Genomic DNA, 19,556 nt, shown 5'->3' on the forward strand with positions numbered 1-19,556 from the left:
GCCCAGCGCCGCTCGCTGCACCATGTCCCAGGCCTTAGCCTTATGTTCACCAGCTTGTGATTTAGGGGTGTAAATAGGAAGAGGGACATATTATAATAGAGTTTAGAAGAAAAAAAAAGTCTATCCCTCGACAAGGTCAGTATTTCTGAGAACCACAGGCTTATTCCATAGCCGTGAAGCAGCCGACAGAGCCGTTTCCAGCCAAAATGTCCTATTGACTTTAATGGGGAACTGCGGCGTAAAATGGCACGACCCACAGGTCTAGACTAAGGCAAAATCCACTAAATGGTGCTAAGCTTTAGCACGCCTTCATGCCCCTTCAAAATGAGTGGGAGTGAAGGCATTCTAAAGCTTAGACCCTTAACATAGCAGTGTGAGATTTATTTATTTTCTTCCCCGTTTCAATATGTTGAAACATGTGACCCCATTGCGTTGTTTGCTGCTGCGTCGCCATGGCGATGCATCGCCAGATGCTGCCTCTGTAAGCGCCACGTGCCCCCTCCCCCGCAGTTTGCACACCCCTGCCCTCAGAAATGGAAGTTTGTCCCCAGCGGGTCTTAGGAAGCTGCGGCAGAGGAGCCTTAAAGGACCGGGAAATAACACCCCCTATGGAGGTATCGCAGGATGCAGGGGGTCCCTGGAGCTGAAATGAATATGCTTCAGGTCTGGGGACCCCTTGCTGCATAACAAGAGACACAATTGACCTAGGAAGGAATGCTCCTTTAATCTACATCTTCTTCTAGAAGAGACCGACATTAGAAAGTGCGGTTAGGGTAAGTATTTTAGCATGTCTCTCAGCGTGGAAGCACCTGTTACTAGACATGTGTTAGAAGTCCCTGAAACAGTTAGTGGGTTAACGGTGTCAGTAAATATTATCCATCCAAAAAGTTAAAGGATACCATGTTCTCAGTCTGAACACAAATCTCTCAACTGTGGAGTATTCAAGGAATTACAGCTCCCACACAACTCAACCAGAACAAGTACAAGTCAGTGACAGGAGAGAAAAAGGCAACAAGTGCAAATAATATCTTCTGATCTCCCACGGGTACTAAAACCTTATACTGAAAGCTGCGACAGAAGGCCGTGTTGACATCAATGGGGGTTTTCGCGCGAGAGAGACTGATCGGCACCATCACAGAATAAGGGCCTAAAACTCCTATTCATCCATCATTAAACACCAACAACATATTCAGGACACATTTTAAAACCGCAACATTTTGGCATTACCGTAAAGCATCGATGTGCATCAGGTGGCCAGGGGGGGGGATGCATGCAGCCTTCAGGGGCTTTACCTGCAGCCCCAACCTCTGGCTGCCCCAGTAGCACTCTGCTTCTCCCCTCAGTGCAGGGGCTTCTCCCCACTTCCTCAGCTGCTTAATAACAGTGTATTGATAAATACTGTACTGTCACGATCCTCTCCACTAGAGATGGGCAGATTATCCCGGCCCAATCCAGGGGGCATAAAATCCACCGTCGACTTCTTCTGGCCGTGCCAGACTCTTCAAACTCTGCCATTAGTCTTGGACTCAATTTAAAGCCAAACCCCCGGAATGTCTTTACATTCATATTTATATACTCCTCCCCCCATAATAATTCCATTTGACGGATTCGTATTCTGTCAGATTTTAAGTAATAGGTGAAAAAAATAAAAAATAAAAAAACACATGAATCTGAGACAGATCTGTGGATTAAAAAGAACTGGCAAGTCTGCAGCGGATTCCAATTCCATCAAAAATGTTGCCCATCTCTACTTACTCAGACAGTATTCACTGTGATAGATCTATATGTATATATTGCGCCTTTTGATTGCCTACGACTGCAGTGAAGTACTGTAATACCTGGTTTACATTCTGTAATGTTTGTGCCCACGTTCAATAGCTGTTCACGTTTAGGACCCAAAACCCAACAACCAGTTTTATGTTATACACAATTTGCCCTGCTGCTGCTGCTGGAGACCTGCAAATTATTGGGGTTAAAAAAAAAAAAAAAAAAAAAAAAAAATAATATTGATCCTACATACACCTGGGGCTTATAAAAAGCAAACGCCACGAAAAGCCCTGTGAAGAACAGGATGATAAACACAACTTGAATTCATGGTCATTTATTTACCAGCAATGATGCTGACAGATCAGCCATATTATCCACCCAAACATGCCAGACCAAGAAATAGAAGGTAAACATTGTGAGGTCTTGCAGTGCATAGACGCCCAATCAGAAAACTGTACAAAATAAAGCTCCAAGGGATAAATAGGCAGCACATATTCCTGATATAACCTTTACGTCGCTAGTAGGTGATAGAGGCTTCGCTCCCACTAATAATCTCAACACTGCACATTAGGCATAGACGCCTACATTTAACCCGTCCGCAGCATGAAGTGCATCGTAAAGCTCACACTCGTTTGCGGAGGGGTATTTCAACAATCCTTTCAAAACAAAAATGGGTTAAAGGAGAGCGGAACAGAAACCTCCTATAGAGATCACCACATCATGTAGATCAGCGGTGCGCAAACTGGGAGAATGTCTAGGGGAGGCGCGGCGGTTACAGAGGCCCCGCACTCTTCCCCACGGCCTTTCAATTAAATGCTGGCGGAGGCGTGAGGCCTCTGTAACCGCCTTTCCTGGTCTCTGGCGACACATCGCCATGGCAACGCGGTGTCAAATGACGTGACACGTCACCATGGCAACACGCATCAAATGACGCAGTGGGGTGACGTGACCCGCCGCGTCATTTGACACAGAGTCCTTGGAGAGGGTGGGCGCAAACGCTGCGGCTGCCGGGCAAAGCTCAGGACATTTGCACACCCCTAATAATATAATGCAGACCTGATCCTACAGGCAAATCAACTAAACTCAGACGGGTCATGTCCAACTTGGTAAATATTAATTTAACACCTGCAGTACTAGAAGGGCCTGAAATGTTTGCATAGCAATGTGCTGCAGACCACTGTGGCAATGCAGGGGTTAATGCCACACCACCTCCTCAGGCAAATAAACCAGCCAGCAAAAACAGTGGCTGAGAAAGACAAGCGGGATCTGTTACTACAGAGGAGCTGCCAGCTAAAGGGTTAAACAAAGGAATATTTACAGGGAGACAAATCACAAATACAATATTGTCTTTTTATACTGAAACAATTCATTCCTCTTTTCAGGCCCCTCTGCTAGTGAAGGGGTTAATGAGAAAAATAAAACATGAAAGTAGCAAAACGTTGCACCGTAAACATCGTACTCCAATTGTTGATACTAACCAACTGGACGGCCCTTTTTGGCCAGTGAAGGTCAATAAAACAGAAGTTATTGGCCAATGAAGTCATAATAATTCTAAAAGTATTGTTTGTAGTTAAGTAACATATAAAAGGCAGGAGTAGGTAGTATGTATGATACCTTTTTTTGGACCAAATAGGGTCCGCTTGCTGGTGGTGCCATCAGTGCCACTGCACGAACTCCGCGGTTACAGCGGCCGCGCACAATTAATGCGGTTGCCGAGAGAGCGCGGGGGCCTCTGTAAGTGTCTCTTACCTTCTCCGAAGCGGCATCTCCTCCAGCAGCATCGCGTCACATGGCGGTGCGTTGCCATGACAGCACATGGCGCTGGAACGTCGGAGGAGATGCCACTAAGGAGAAGGTAAGAGGCCCCGCAAAATGCAAGCTGGTCAACAGATAAGGTACAAGCTTCCGAACTACCCAGGGTTCCTCATCAGGTGTGGCAGAAATACAATATATACATAGTATAGAAGGGAGATGGGATCTACTTACAATGAATATAGTGAGCATGTTATAGGAACTCGCAGCCGTTGTTACCAGATACAGCTCAACCCCCTTATAACGCTGTGCTTGGGGTCCAAAGACTCACATCGCGCTATAAGCGGATCGCGTTAGAAATAATGTACAATTGTATGCATTGTTCAATAAAGTATTTAACATGCCAAAAATCGTGTATTCATAAATACGAAAATTGGGAGCCACGCTTGCACCGCGTTATAAGCAGATTCGCGCTGTAACGGGATTGAGCTGCACTACTGTACAGGAAAGGACCTATACACCTTTATTTCTCAACGTTATCGCTTTACATTCAAGAACGTTCATGGTCACCGGGGGTCCCACAAAAACAACCTACAGCTTTATGCTGCCCGACTTTTACAGCAACCTGCAGCACATTTAAGGACACTCTGGCAACTAATGGGTTAAAGAGAGTTTAGAAAAACATTGAAAGCCGAGGAAATTGTGATTACACCAAGCGAGGCGGGCTCTCCTGGCATGAAAAGCTGCAAACCTCTCAGTGTTTCACTCTGCCAGGGCTGCTCATCAGAAGCAGTCTTGTAACTGCCAGGAACAAGCACATCGGATTCAATGAAAGAGCTGATTCTGTTAAATCAAATGCACATAATGAACAGCAGAGAATACCTTGTCTTCTTTCTCTTGACCTGTGTCCAGATGAACTGATATTAGTTTCTGCAGTCTCGCCCTCATGTCAGTGAGCTCACAACTTCTGTGCTATAAAGTGTGACAACGCTTTGGGGCAGATCACACAGTTGCTTCCCAAACATGCTTGTGAGAACTCAGAGCTCCTAAAGCTTTCAAGAAACAACTAGGGAGTTTTGACCAATCCTAGCACAGTCTTGGTGACTCTCTACCACTGCCAAACTTCATTGGATTAGGAGCGGCAGACAAGTTCCTCAATGCATGTGTGTGATCTGAAGTATCACTGTTTGGAATAATTAGACAGCGAAAGTAAAGAAGCTTTTATATACAGCAACTATTTTCTGTGGGATGATAGTCTGTGAGCTGGGACAAATGAATAGTGTAGGTAGTGTGATTACAGGCTTGACAGTGGTAGAAGATGTATGTATGTATGTCTTTATTTATATAGTGCCATTAATGTACACAGCGCTTTACAGCAGTAATACATCTGGCTCAGTGAGTAAATGCACAGGCCTTAGAATCCGAGGACATTGGTTCTGGTTCTGAAGCAGCAGAGCCTAGTTCAAATCTCAGTGCTAGGTCCTTGTGAAGTCACTTTATCTCCCTGTGCCTCATGCCCCAAAAATGTCAATTGTAAGTTGATTGGGGCAATGACTTTTTGTGCCAGTAACCTTTTGTTTACCATGGGCTGTATTGTAATTGTGAAGCCCTTTGAGTCCCATATGAAATAACATGATGAGCCATTATTACTTGCCTAGATTGTAGTGTCAACAGTATGACTTTTTTGGAGTTGGGCTTAACCCCCTGTGTGCCAGAGGGGCCACGGCACAGCGCGATCATGTGACCGTTAGCGCCCCGTAACCCACAAACAGAAGAGAAGTCTTTCTCTACCGTTTCCGTCACTTCAGATTGCGTTCTGCTCTCCATGGAAACGCAGGATGAGATATAAACCGAAAATAAATGTTTCCTTGGGGGCAATGATGTAGTCACTGCGTCTTGGGGACCCCTGGACTGCCAGACCCCATGACCATAGTGACAAGGGTTAAAGAAAAGAAGCTTTAAACAACTTGAAGTGGAACGTTACGCTTTGTAATGGGGCATGTTTAGGGGTGTGGCAGAGTATGTGCTGTATGTTCACATGAGCAGTGTCACGCTTACCTCTACGCTAACTTCTTACATGCTACACACTCTTTAGCATGTTTTGTATGCAACACAAATAATGATAATGATAATGAGACACAGGAAAGCTCTATTGGAGAGGTGTGGTAATAAAATGTAGGTTATGTTTTTGCTGGTAACATTAGAGTTCTTAATCACTTCAGTATTAAAGGTACTTGCAGGGCATTGCTCCATGTGTTACTGCAGCAATGGGGTAAAGTATTGTTTGACAACACTTAATAGATGACGTTATAATATTGCCATGTTTATAGATTTTAAAAGGAGGAATTGGGTTTTGCCAACCACTGTTTATTGCTTAACCCAGGGGTGCGCAAACTGGGGGGCGCACTCAAAATTTTCTGGGGGGGGGGGGGGGGGGGGTGCGCGGCGCTTACAGATCGTGATGTCTGAAAACGCCGTAGAACAGGTAAAGGGGGTTTGATGGGGGGGAGGATAAATACACGTGTATTGTTGTCCAAGATTTCTTGACCTCTATATTCACCTCCCATCTAATCCCACGAGTCACTGCTAACAGCCATCAGCTTTCTGCATCTGTTTCACACTGTAATACTAAGATAAGTCGTCACTTCAGCGCATTATCAGAGCAAAGAAGAACAGACCCTGGGATGGTTTGGGAGTCGGTAAGAGAAATAATACTTAGAGGTGCCAGGCGGATGCTAAACTTTAACATACATTTAATCCCATTCATATGAATGGGAGCTGAACTGTGCTTTATCTTAGCACACTTTTGTGGGTCTGGGCCCTAGTACTTTATTTCTGAGAGTGGTACAGTTGGCAAGGGAGCATAGGCAGGATAACACTGTATTGTTAGAGATACAATATAGTGTGCAATGCTGCACTTAAAAGCTGATCGGTCAGTGATGAATTGTTGTACTGGAAGTACTGAGCTGACAGCAAGGAATTTATTGTAGCACAACTCATCAGGGGGTTAAAGGAACCAATAGCTACTTAATCAAGATTTCATGAGCAAATAAAATAAAATGTTCATTCCATTCAATACTGGTTGAGCCTTCTGTATTAGCCTTGGGGTTACTGCCTGTGTGCTGAAAGAAAGCTCTATATATATGGAAATGCTGCTTTATGTAATCCCGCCAACCTTGGTTTCTGCTGAACATTGATTGGTACAATGTTGACAATGATTTCCATGATAAACTTAAAAAGAATCGACCTTTTAATGATTATATACTTTGATATTAGTATTGCTCAGTTTTAGAAGATGTGTTCATTTTGGAGATTTTGTTCAAATTTATTGTAGGTGGTGATTGGGCCAACACTAGTGAATTCTTCATAGTTTGTTATGGTGTATACAGTAGAGCTTCTAAACATTGTGTACTCTATAATATGATCTATTAAAGGTGTGGTTTAGCAATTTTATTTTTTTTGCCTATCTTGGAAGTGGCTATCTTCCCTTAAAAAATATTTTTACAAAACCAAGGGCGTTCTGGATTTAGGATTACAACAATCCTATATTAGGAGACGCTATGGTTCGGAGCCAAAGTCCAAAATTAAGGGGCATTAAGGCAGAAGATTGTTGATTTCAGTATATTAATACCGAAGCCGAACCAATCAACAGGCGAAACGCGTAGAGCTGTACCACCCACAACGTGACGTAGCTGTGGAAGAAGGCGCCCCGGTACTCTACGCTTACACCTGGTGTCCGCTGTAACGCCGCGACCGGAAGTGATGACATCGCCCCGCGATCGGAAGTAGAGCAGTGTCTCTCGCAAACGGCGGTGGGATCGGGTGATCCGACCGGAGCTCCAGAGGGAGGTGGTGTGGTGAGAGACAGTGTGGGCTTTCGTCCAGGCCACGTCACTTAGCTTTTATAAGCTGCAATGCTGTTTTAATTCTTATACACTGTAAGTGTGCATTTTATAAGTTTATAGTGATAAAATAAATTGTTGCCAGATCTGTGCTATGTGCGTTCTTCTCCCTATCTCGCTGAGGTACAACCCATGAGTGACGGAGGCCAGTGATACTTCTTCGCCTGCATACTGATCTCTATTGCCTGAAAACTCCTATTTTCTTGTGAGTAGGAATAACACAGGAGCCAAGACTGATAGGATTATTCCCAGCCTGTTTATACCACTACACTTAGAGTTTTTTTTTTATGTTTTTTTCCTTATGCTCCCCCTGGATCGTGTGATACAAGTTCTACTATTTGGGGAAGAGTGAAAACAACCCAACCGGAGGGTTGAAGCAGGGGGTTGTTACATTTGATTGTATATTTATTTTCCACTTGTGAGTCTGTTTTTGCACTTAAAATCACGTTTAGTCACTTGGTATTTATAGGGCGTAGCGCCTTTATTACACCTTTTTTGCACATTACTACACTATATACAATGAAAAAAAATATATATTATTCCTCCATTTTTTCCTAAATCTGTGAACTCATTTTAGACAAAGACTACGAAAATATGTTGCTGCTGTTTATAGTAGGACATTGCATGCTTGATGTTCTGAGTTCTGTGTTAGTTCTTAGTATCTCTGGTTTATAACAGCTCAGAGATCTTAGAAGATTGTTACCAAAAAAAGGCAGAGCATGTGGAGTCGATAGGTTTAAGGTGCATGAAAGACAAAACCAAATAAAAGCTGTCAAAAATACTGTAGCCTCTTTTACACTGGAGGGGCCTGAGGGAAGCCAGTCCAAAGGTGATGAAGACAGATTTGCTGAGTCCACAAGCAGATTTCCTCATGCTTGGGCAACTTAAAGTACTTTTGCAGGAGTGGCCAACTTCTGTCCTCAAGGACCACCAACAGGTCAGGTTTTAAGGATATCCCTGCTTCCGCAAAGTTGGCTCAATCAGTGGCTCAAAGACTGAGCCACTAATTGATACATCTGTGCTGAAGCAGGGATATCCTTAAAGAGACAATCCAAACAGCTTAAAAAAAAACTTTTTTGTTTTAATATATTTGATTACCTTTTATTGAAAACGAATTCGTTAAGCTGCTGATCGATTAGTTCTCCCATGATCGATCAGCAATATCCTGCTTCCCAGGGTTCACTAAATGGCTGCGTTTCAGTTTCAAATCTATCCTTCAGTCAGTGTAACTCAGCAGCTACAATGTATTATTCTATTACTAAGATAACATTATCTATTGTTACAGTTTGCAGCTAAAATTGCTGGGAATATAGGCAACAAATGATCACAAACAGGAAAGTGTTACAAAGATCTTGCACTGCTGGGAGGTGGCTAAAGCCTGCTATAGAAATCAAAGGATGCTGAGTATATTAGAGCTCAATAAAAATAGCATTAAGAGTTGAATTTTCAAATAAAGAAAAGGTAGTAAGTATTATCTAATACTAAAAGACTGATTAATTTTAGAGAACACGCATGTAGAATATTGCTTGGATTGCTCCTTTAAAACCTGACCTGTTGGTGGCCCCCATAGACTGGAGTTGTTCTCCCCTGTACTAGTGCATTCCATGATAGCTGACCTGGAAACAACATACTGTACAGAATTATCTACTGATATTGTCTTCCTTAAACAAATGTAACCATGTTTGAAGCGCTGCTTTTGTTTCTGTTAAGCAAGTTGAGTATTTGTCAATCAAATGTTTCCTGTACCTTTGGCCCAACTTGTCTATCAGACCTCATAAAGGTAAACAAGGAGTGGGGGGAAAGGTGGGCTTTGCCTGTGCAAACTCTTGTTGAACCCAGTGACATCACAGTAACTAGTGGAAAACAAAAGCTCTCCGTTTACAAGCTAATTTCGAAAAATATTTTGAGGGAATTATGGGTGTCAAAGTTTAGTTTTCAAAATAATATTCCTCTGATGCAATGTAAACTAAAGAATGGGCACTAATTCCCTCTGAGCCCGGAGGAATTCACACGCGAACACGTTTTGCTCTTCTCTGAAATAAGCATTAGGTTGAACACACAACAGGAAATACCTCCGCTGACATTTTTCTCTCCCAGACCACGAGTATTTCCCATAAATAAATAAATAAAAATCTTGTTTTCAAAAACAAAACAAAGACGACCCCTGAACTGCGAGCGACGTGCTGGATTATATGATACACGAGGAAATCATTAGCAGAATGTTAGCCAAAAGTAGAGGTTGAGAAAAGACCTACAGCATGTCCACAGAGCTCAATCTACATATAAGTTCAATTAAATTAGCTGTTGATGTGTAACCCTTCTTGAAGTTTTTGTATTTAAGTACAGTACGTGTAGCAGCACTCCTGTGGGAAGCAGGAGGTATCTGGAGCTGAATCGGGTTAATTTCATCTCCAGTGACCCCCTTACCGAGATACTTACCTCCGCAGGTGGGGTTCTCTATGCTGTTTTCCTTATGCTTGAGCCACATCACGTGGGCCAATAGGAAGCGACAAGAGAAGATGTCACGGCTTCCGACTGGCACGCGGGACATTCAAGTGGCCATTATGATAGCCCCAACTAGCCCAGCCATAGCTGCTACTGGCACCCCCTTCCGAGGTAAGTATCTCGGGAAGCAGGGGACCCCCAGAGCTCAGATTAACACGATTCAGCTCCAGAGACCCCCTGCTTCAAACCTATTAAAACTTTTTTAAAACAACAAAAATGAAGTATCCTCAGAGAGCTGCTATAACAAAAGCGAAGTGCATTTCAAAGTTGCCAGTACCTGGAAACGAAGAGTTTCGACTGAGCCACATGTGCTGAAGCAGGGATATCCTGAAAACCTGGCCTGTTGATGACCCTGGAGGACTGGAGTTGGCCACCCCTGGCCCATTGCCGGCTTTGGTAATCAGACACAAAAATGTCAATTTGAAGACTACAATCATCTTCTTAGTACCTTCCAGACAATGATCAATGAAACCTATGAGTTGTGATGAGTACAAGGTATATTATGCACATGATTTAAATATTATATTGCGCCTTCAGTGGAGAGTGGTAAGCAGGTGATTATCAGACAGCTTGACAAAGAACCACCGCATGATACAATGCAAATAAGTGAAGCAACGCGACTTTACATAATAAAACAACCCTAACAACTCTTCCCAGCAGTCTCATACTTTAACCCTTACTTTTTAGATTTAGATTAAGAAAAGGTTTTGACAAAAATGAGACATGGCCTCCAGACAATGGCCTGTCAGTAGTCAAAGGCTATTTGTTTTATCTCTGGTTGATGGCTGTTATGAGAAGTTTTTTCTGGTCTTTTTTTTCCCAACAACTCAATGGCCCGGATACATCAAACTCGCTTAAAGTGGAGTTAATATTTCACCCTGTTAAAAACATAACGGTGTTATTATCGCAGTTTTAAGATGGTGTACATCAACATTGCAGTAATAATTTACTGGGGGTGATACTGGGACCAAGCTCACGATGCGGGAATTAACGCCACCGTTAATAATGCGTTAATTTCTGCATCGCGATAATATTTCTATTATAGGCTTCTGTAATATCTACTGGATTGGTGGATGTACCATGTTATTGGTCTTCTGTGATGTCACAGGCCTTCTATAAGGCCCGTCTCATCTCAGAGGACAGGAAGAAGAAGACGACGAGGCAATATCCTGGATGAAGAAAGAAGACATCTTTAAGAAACATCAAGAAGACAAAAAGATGAACTACTGCTCACCAAAGACTGATCTTCAATCAACAGATGATCCATTGCTTCGGGTTGAGGGTCCATCAACATTCACCCAAGATGGCATCTGATTATAAGAAGGCCTGGGTCTATTTTACCTGATTTTCACTTTTTGTTTATTTTAGTGCCCTTAGGCATCATTTCTGTTTTTTAAGGGGAATCTGAGAGAGTTGGGTGCACTGGAGATAGAAGTGAAACGGGCACACGAACTTGCAGATCAACGAAAATGTATTGTGCCAAAATGACCATTAGGTGCACTCACATGATCGGAAACAACAAGGAAATGCCTTGGGGCACGGAGGTCCACCCTTTGCAGGGAGACAATAACACAACGTAGAACAAGCAGCTTTCATAAGGCCTTGTCCATAGTACCTCAGATGGCGCTCGCGACGAACACAAACACAGGGACTCCAATGCGCATGTCTGCAGTCCACGTGCACGCGCATGCGAGAGGCAGCGCTACAGAAAATAGAGGAGACAAAATTGTTGTATTTGCCGCTTGGTGGCCGAGTCACGTGAGCGGTTCAGCCAATGAGGACAAACCGCTCACATGACCTCATGGGCACGCCCCGCAGCATGCTTTGGCACTCCCTCGCCACGCTCCCCATCGCTCAACACTGCAGGACAAAGATCTTGGCAAGTACAGGCACGCGTGATGTCACGCGCCCCTGTACACTGTGTCCGAGGCCTAAGACAGTACCGGCACTCCACAGGTGTGGCAAAAAATATATAACAAACTTTATTCAGAGATTCGACGTTTCGGTCTCAAACTCAGACCTCTTGACACCGAAACGTTGAATCACCGAATAAAGTTTGTTATATATTTTTTGCCACACCTGTGGAGTGCCAGTACAGTCTTATAAAAGATGCTTGCTCTACTTTTTTTTTTAAGGGTCATCTAGGTGTAATTGTTTTTTTTGGGGGGGTGGGGGGGGTGGGGGGGCAACAGCCCTTTATTGGAGTCGGAGTATGAGGAGGACGGCCTTCATCCCAGCAGGGGTAAGTAATATATTTATTAAGTGTCTACATAGATTGCGAATGTGGCTATCTAAGCCCCCTTTCAGGGCCCAAGTAGCCACAGTGACAATCAATGGATTGAATGGCTTAATTTTGATTATTTTATTATTAATTTTAATGTCAAATTTATTGAATGTATTTTCCTTATGCTTTCGTTGTTGGTGTTGGTGCAACGTTGATGTATTGCACTATAAAAATAACACACTTTTTGGGGGCGTTAATAACGCATTTTTAGGTTACATGCATGAAGAGGTATAAATAAAACTTTTGTATAGAGGAAGTAGCACCTTTAATTCCGAGTTTCACTCAGATTACCAGGATGAGCACTCTTTTTCCAGCACATAACAAGTGTGAGGTAATTCTACTTGGCTTTTGTTGTTTGAACAAGACACAGGAAGCACAGACCCTCTGCCTGTCTATGATTGAGGGTAGCAGGATGCATGATCAGGGTTATGGGTTATTTCCAGGATCAAAACCAATTTGCTACAGCAGCTCCCTGGAATCAATGTTTTAATTGTCAGGAGGCAGCCGTGTGTTGCAGGTTCCTATGATACTGAAGAGGCTAAAGGTTGCTCATAGTTTTGGTTTTAGTGATAAGAACCTATTGCTGCAGATTCCTGTTCAAGAGGCTTTTCAATAAAATAGAGCTACTGTATGTCTGGCTGCCATATGGTGTCCTTTTAAGAATAATTGTGTCCGTTTAAGAATAATTGTTGACTTTAAAGATTAGACACGGCACTTTGTGTGACTTTTTTCATGGAGAAAACGTCTCTGCATCTTTCCTTTTGGAGGGTACATGTAAATTGTTTGGAAAACATTACTTTTTTGTCACAAACTGATATCCTAATGCAGTTAGATTATAAATCACAGTCTAAAATACATTGAGTATTTAAGGTGCAGGATTTTTTTTTTTTTAATTAAATTTACTGAATTAGAACCTTTTAGTAATCAGTGAAAAATATACTGTATCTAATTGTGGACGATTATTTTATTTTTTATTTTGTTATGTTTTTTTGTCAAATTAATTCTCAGATATTATTTGACTAATGGTAGCATCATGCATACCATACAATTTGCCTATAAACAAGTGGTCTTTCAACAGGAGTGGTGGTGGTGGTGGTGGTGGCCAACTCCAGTACTCAAGGGCCACCAACAGGTCAGGTTTTAAGACCTGTGCTGTAGCAGGGATATTCGTAAGACCTGACCTGTCCTTGAGGACTGGATTTGCCCCCCCCCCCCCTTTCTTTTTTACATGGATGGAAAGCAGAGGATCCCAGAGCTGAAATGCGCTACTCAGGATCTAACTGCTCAAGGTAGCGCTGGTACCGTCCCATCCAGGGGAATCAAAATGACGGGTTAAATCTCCTGCGTCACACGGCCCGTTAGGAAGCCGCAATGTCACCCGCTGTGACCTCTTACTGGCCCCTGTGACGCGGAGGATTAAATACAAGGAAGCACTGGTGCTACCTGTCCCGGTAAGTATCTCAGGAACCAGGTGGTCTCTGAAGCTAAAATGGATTTGGTTCAGCCCTGGGGAACCCCTCGCCTCCCAGCCATATAAAAAAATAGCGGGGAGGTGGCAGTGCGACTTTAACTGCAGTCACTGTATGAAATTCTGTTTGTGGACATTCAGGCGAGCTTTTTAAAGCCCAAATCTGCGCAATATTAAATGTGTCCATTCTTACCATTCTTCCCAGGTAGACTCCCGGAGCAGGAATTTGTCTCCCTGTCATGTAATGTTATGTTTGATGCACTTTGAAGTCTATTGCCCTGTATTCCAATGTCTGTTTTGTAAAGCACTATGTACATTGCTGACACTAAATAAATGCATACATACAAGGGAAGTAAAAGCACATGAAACCAGCCAGACCATTGCATTCTGTCCTTATGTGTTTGCATAAAAGGTGTTTGCATAGGTGTCTCTATACCGCCTGATGAAGCACTGAATAGTGTGAAACGCGTTGCGGAGTATATACAGTACTTGTTGGTGCCCAGACTCTTGGTTTTACAAGTCCCAGCCTTATACGAACTTTAGAGCTGGTTTTACCTGCTCGAGTGGGAGGTAAAGTACACAGGCGATCGGAGGGCAGCTCCATACGGGTACTGCGACACCCGCAACCCGGAACTAAGACCTGAGCCTTGCCGAGCAAGCCAGCCCCAGCGCGCGGGACTGAACTGTGAACATCCGGCAATACCTCCTGCGCCTATCCTCCTGGATCCACCATGCTTGTACTGGCCGCTACTGGACAATTTTAACATTATGTGTAAGTTTTTACATTTTATTATATCCATTGTTTAATACAGTATCCTTAACCCTTGGTGCGCTTCTGTGTTCTTTTTTCACATTCTGTCCTTATGTGCTACATTTGCGAGCTCAGTTCTTTGTACTTGGCAATCTAAGTCAGAGTGGTCCGCCTGCTTTGAAAGAGCAGATCTGGCTTTTTTTGTATCACTGTTTTTTTAACACAGGTTTGAAGAAGAGGGTCTCTGGAACTGAACCCCGTTAATTTCAGCTTCGGGGACCCCTGCTTCCCGAGATACCAGCACCCCCTTTGAAGGTCTGTATCTCAGGAAAGTTTAAAGCTCCTGCGTCATGTGGGCCAATAGGAAGCTGAACCTGGTGATGTCACGGCTTCCTATTGGTCCGCAGGGTGCCGTAGATTTGATTCTCTGCCATTATGTGATCCCTGCTAGCCGAGTGGAGCAGCTACCAGCTCCCCCTATGCAGGTGTGTATCTCCGGAAGCAGAGGGTCCCCGGAGCTGAAATCAAAGCGGTTCAGTTTTGGAGAACCCCTACTTCAATCCTATGCTTTAAAAAATTGCACAAAAAATTGCCAGCTTGGATTGCCTCTTAAAATAAGATTATACATTTTAACCTGTTTGCTGCCAGAAGAGACTTACTGTATAGCAATTAGGGTTTATTACTGATAGAGATAGCAGTAGTCTGCTTATTTTGAGTTTAATTTTTTTTTCTAAGAAGTATGAGCTGTGGAAGCTAGAGCTGCATATAGATACATTACCCAAGTTCCATTTTCATGAAGGAAGATAAGTTCCCCCTACCACAAACAAGCAATGCCCTTTTACTAACTAGTAGCAGCAATACTACAGACACCCCCGCCCCCCCCCCCCCACACACACACACTTATGTAATACCACAGAACAGATTTATTACAAAAACGTAAGATTTCAAATTTTGCTGCTTTAAATCACCTAGTAGTGACAAGCCAACAACCAAGCCAATGTAACATATGCACAATGAAAGAATAGGTTTCACTGGCACAAAGGACTTGCTTTGGGGATTACGACCTGCAATTAATCTGCCCCTGTAATTGCAAACATGATGAGTCACAAGTTGAAAGACCTCATAGTGAAGCAAAACAACTTTTTAACGCCATTCCCTGCAGTGCCTACAGTTTGACTTTGCCAAAGCAAACTCTGCGGGCACCGCAAGGATTTCACATGTCCCATTGAGAGCCTGGTTTACAGGAAAGTCTCGTCTCCACAAGGTTCCAGCAACAGTGTATTTAAACTAACGTGTTAATCATTTTCAACATTCAGGGAAGTGTGAAGGAAGCCACTGGTAATGAGCAGCAGAGAAGAGCTGCAAAGGAACAGCAGAGCCAGAACAACAGGCAAAGCCTTGCAACCAGTCTCAATACTGAAGGTGCTTTGCTGCAGACATTGAAGGCCTAACTGGTAACACAGGGGTTAATGATGCAATGCCCCCCTAGTCATGTTGTAATATCTGGATAAAGGAGATCACAGTTAAGTGATAGTGAAAGTGGAAAAGGTGATAATGTATTATTGATTTTTCACTGGATTTACTCTTCCCTTTTCTTTCTGCTCACATACATAATTATTAAATACCTCAATTGTCTTCTATTTTAATGAGCCATTGATGAAAATGAAAGAGTTCTGAATTTTTGAATAACCACTTTTAACCCAACCCTGATCTCTGTAACATAATACGTGTGTGTTGTTGGTCCCTGTAGTTTTGCACATCTGAAAAGCGCTGTGCATATTTTTAGGGTACTTAGTGCAGTAGAGCAGGGGTGCGCAAACTGGGGGGCGGGATTTTTCTGGGGGTGCGTGGGCGGTTGCTGAGGCCCCGCGCTCCTCTCCTCCCCCCTCCCCCGAGACATTTAAATTAAATGCCGGGGGACCGCGCAAGACCTCTGCGACCTCAATTTACTGGGATTCAGTCGGCTTCTGGTCACGTCACCATGACAACGTGGCATCAAATGACGCTACGAGGTCACGTGACATCATGTGACCCTTGGTGTCATTTGACGCTGGTTCACTTGAGGGGGTTGGGGGCGCGAGCGCAGGGACCAGTACACAGGGGGGCGCAGCCAAAACACTTTGCGCACCCCTGCAGTAGAGCATGAAGACTTTTGTTTGTTTTTTAGGCGTTACTAGAGATTGACAAAACCTTTCTGCGAGTACAATTGTGGTAAAAACTCAAATTTCCCAACATTCATATCCCGATAAGTTGATTCGAAATCCAGGGGAGCGTCTCAACGCGTTTCGACGTGATGACGTCGAGTTTGGCTCGTTAGTCATGTTAGAGGAGAAAGAGAAGCAGAGGGAACCCTGGTGGTGTCCTCCGTTCCGGGTAGCTGTTATGTCACGATCCGGACGTGACGCCACGGGACCAGACGCACGCGAGAGCTACAGCAGTAAGCCCTGGTACAATCAGGCTGCCAGTAGTCAATATGGGGTTTTCCCCCTCCGTGATGCTGCACTGGAGTGACAGTGGGAGGCGGTGACATCAGTCCTGTGCATGACCAATCATAGGACAGACCTGGTGCCCCCCTCCTGGCTGTACTTAAGCGCAGTGCCGCCCCAAATTTAGTAGTGCCTCTCCCCACTGAGAGAGGGAGGTCGCACACAGGGAGCCTGAGATTGGGGCCTTTCCTGTTCCTCTTCCCCTTGGGGGAGAGCGAGTGTGGACCTATACCCTGACTCTTGATAGGGGAGTCAGGAAGAGCTTGGACAGCTTCAGGGACCCTGACCAGTAGTGGTAGTCCAGGGACCATCCCCAAGTTGACCGTCCCAGAGACTGCAGTGGGCAGAGATCTGCCTTGTTCCTGTACTGCACAGACCAAGAGAATAAACCGTTCCTGTTATACTCCGTGTGTGATCTTACTGGGGGAGGTGATAGTTCTACTGTTGGAGATCATCTTCACCTATCTGGAGCCTGCGGCAGAAGGTGGTGCTGCTCTGCTAGAGAACCATGTGGGTAATGTACCCCAGAAACCTGATCTTGTGTCCCCACTACCACCGGCGGGGCAGCTCAGTCCTCCTGTTACCAGCAGGTATCATGCACCACACGTTTAGTAATGGCCAAATCTCCCAGCGGGTGGGGGAAACACCATTACATATGCTTAATAGTTTTATCATATAAAGGTTAACAAGTGTTTTTTTTAATCAAACAGGATAGCTGCTGATAGCTCAAGAAATTTACAAATAGTATATATGTAAATTGTAGAATAAAACTAATAAAAGAAGATGTTCAGTTTAATTTTCTATCATGGCGATTAGCAAATATAAATGTACCCATCTCTTTTATTTCAAAAGTTCCAAGACACCCAGAATGAAAATAGTGGAACGTGAGAAATAGTTTTAATAAAGACTTTTTAAGCAGCAGTTCAAGCAATATCCTACGTGTGTTTAAAAAAAAATAAAAAAATCAGTTCTGTACTATGAGAAAATACCTGTAAAAAAAAAGAAAAAAAAAGAATGTTTTAAAGACATTTTAATGTTTCTAATGTAGGAAGCATTTCCAAAGTGACGGCCCCTTCCCCTTCTGATAGGCTCTGGCTCTTGAGCCCCACCCACTCTCTAGCAGTGAACAAATTGTATCTAGGATCTGCCCAGTCAATCATATTCCAGAACTACATTGTCCACAATGCTGTGCAAGAACTGAATTAAATAGCCCGGAGCAAGCGATTGATTACAGGAGAACAGATCGATCTGCAGCTTAGCTAATCACTTGTCAGTGTGCTGATGGTGTTGATGCACATATTGAATGGGGAAAAAAAAATATATATATTTTTTAAAACGGCAGCTTGAACTGCAGCTTTAAGTGCCACTTTCTTGATGGTGATACACAGAGCTCAATATCTCAGTTACTAATTATTTTTGTTGATCTTACTACAGCTAAACCCCGTTATAACGCGCCTCGTTATACCGCGATTCGGTTATAACGCGGTTTTCCCGTGGCTCCCGTTTTAAAAAAAAAAAAAAAAAAAAATTTTTTTTTTTTTTCATTTTTGTTTTTGCACACTGCACACACTGCACACACTGCACACACTCACTGCACACACACTGCTCATTGCTCACACTGCACACACACTGCACACTGCACACACACTGCTCATTGCTCACACTGACACACTGCGCACTACACACACACTGCACACTGCACACACACTGCTCATTGCTCACACTGCACACACTGACACACTGCACACACACTGCACACACACTGCACACACACTGCACACACTGACACTGCACACACACTGCACACACACTGCTCATTGCTCACACTGCACACACTGACACACTGCACACACACTGCACACACTGACACACTGCACACACACTGCACACACACTGCACACTGCACACACACTGCTCATTGGACACACTGCACACACACTGCACACTGCACACACACTGCTCATTGCTCACACTGCGCACACACACTGCACACTGCACACACACTGCTCATTGCTCACACTGCACACACTGACACTGCACACACACTGCACACTGCACACACACTGCTCATTGGACACTGCACACACACTGCACACTGCACACACACTGCTCATTGCTCACACTGCACACACTGACACACTGCACACACACTCCTCATTGCTCACACTGCACACACTGACACACTGCACACACACTGCACACACACTGCACACTGCACACAATTATTATATAGAAATAAACAGACAACTGCACTTTAACAGATGTATTTTGCCTGTACAACGTCTTGTGACTTTTGTTTCACAAAGTTAAGGGGGTGGGAAGTCATTGTGCTGTGGGGGTTGGGGGGGTGGCGGGGCCCTGCGCTGCGGCTACGGCGGGCCCTGTACTGCGGCGGGGGGGGGGGTTAGCGGTCTGTGTGTGTGAGTGCGAGTGCCTGTCTGTGTGTGTGTGTGTGAGTGCCTGCATGTGTGTGCACGCGTGTGTGTGTATGAGTGCGTGAGTGCCTGTGTGTGTGTGTGTGTGTGTGTGTGTGTGTGTATGTGTGTATGTATGAGTGCTCCAGCCCGAGTCCGTGGAGGGAGGGGGGGGGGAGAGTAGCGGGTCCCTCCTGCAGCCAGTGGAGGGAGTGGGGGGAGAGTAG

At 44.2% G+C, this 19,556-nt stretch overlaps 1 protein-coding gene across 7 annotated transcripts in view; it reads right to left on the minus strand.

Annotated features, from left to right (window-relative positions):
* The window catches only part of TBC1D1 (TBC1 domain family member 1), a 224,477-nt gene that overhangs the window by 179,399 nt on the left and 25,522 nt on the right, over positions 1–19,556 (minus strand). Inside the window, exon 1 of one of the 7 annotated variants that reach the window (XM_075567949.1) lies at positions 4,402–4,570. The exons of 5 other annotated variants lie outside the window; for them this stretch is intronic. In XM_075567949.1, the coding sequence (XP_075424064.1) occupies positions 4,402–4,467 (66 nt within the window). In that variant the 5' untranslated portion in view covers positions 4,468–4,570. Of the gene's footprint in view, positions 1–4,401; positions 4,571–19,556 lie in introns of those variants that run through there. One more of the 7 variants, XM_075567964.1, reaches the window with a different exon arrangement.

This window comes from Ascaphus truei, chromosome 1, assembly GCF_040206685.1.
Source record: "Ascaphus truei isolate aAscTru1 chromosome 1, aAscTru1.hap1, whole genome shotgun sequence".
NCBI classification, from domain to species: domain Eukaryota; kingdom Metazoa; phylum Chordata; class Amphibia; order Anura; family Ascaphidae; genus Ascaphus; species Ascaphus truei.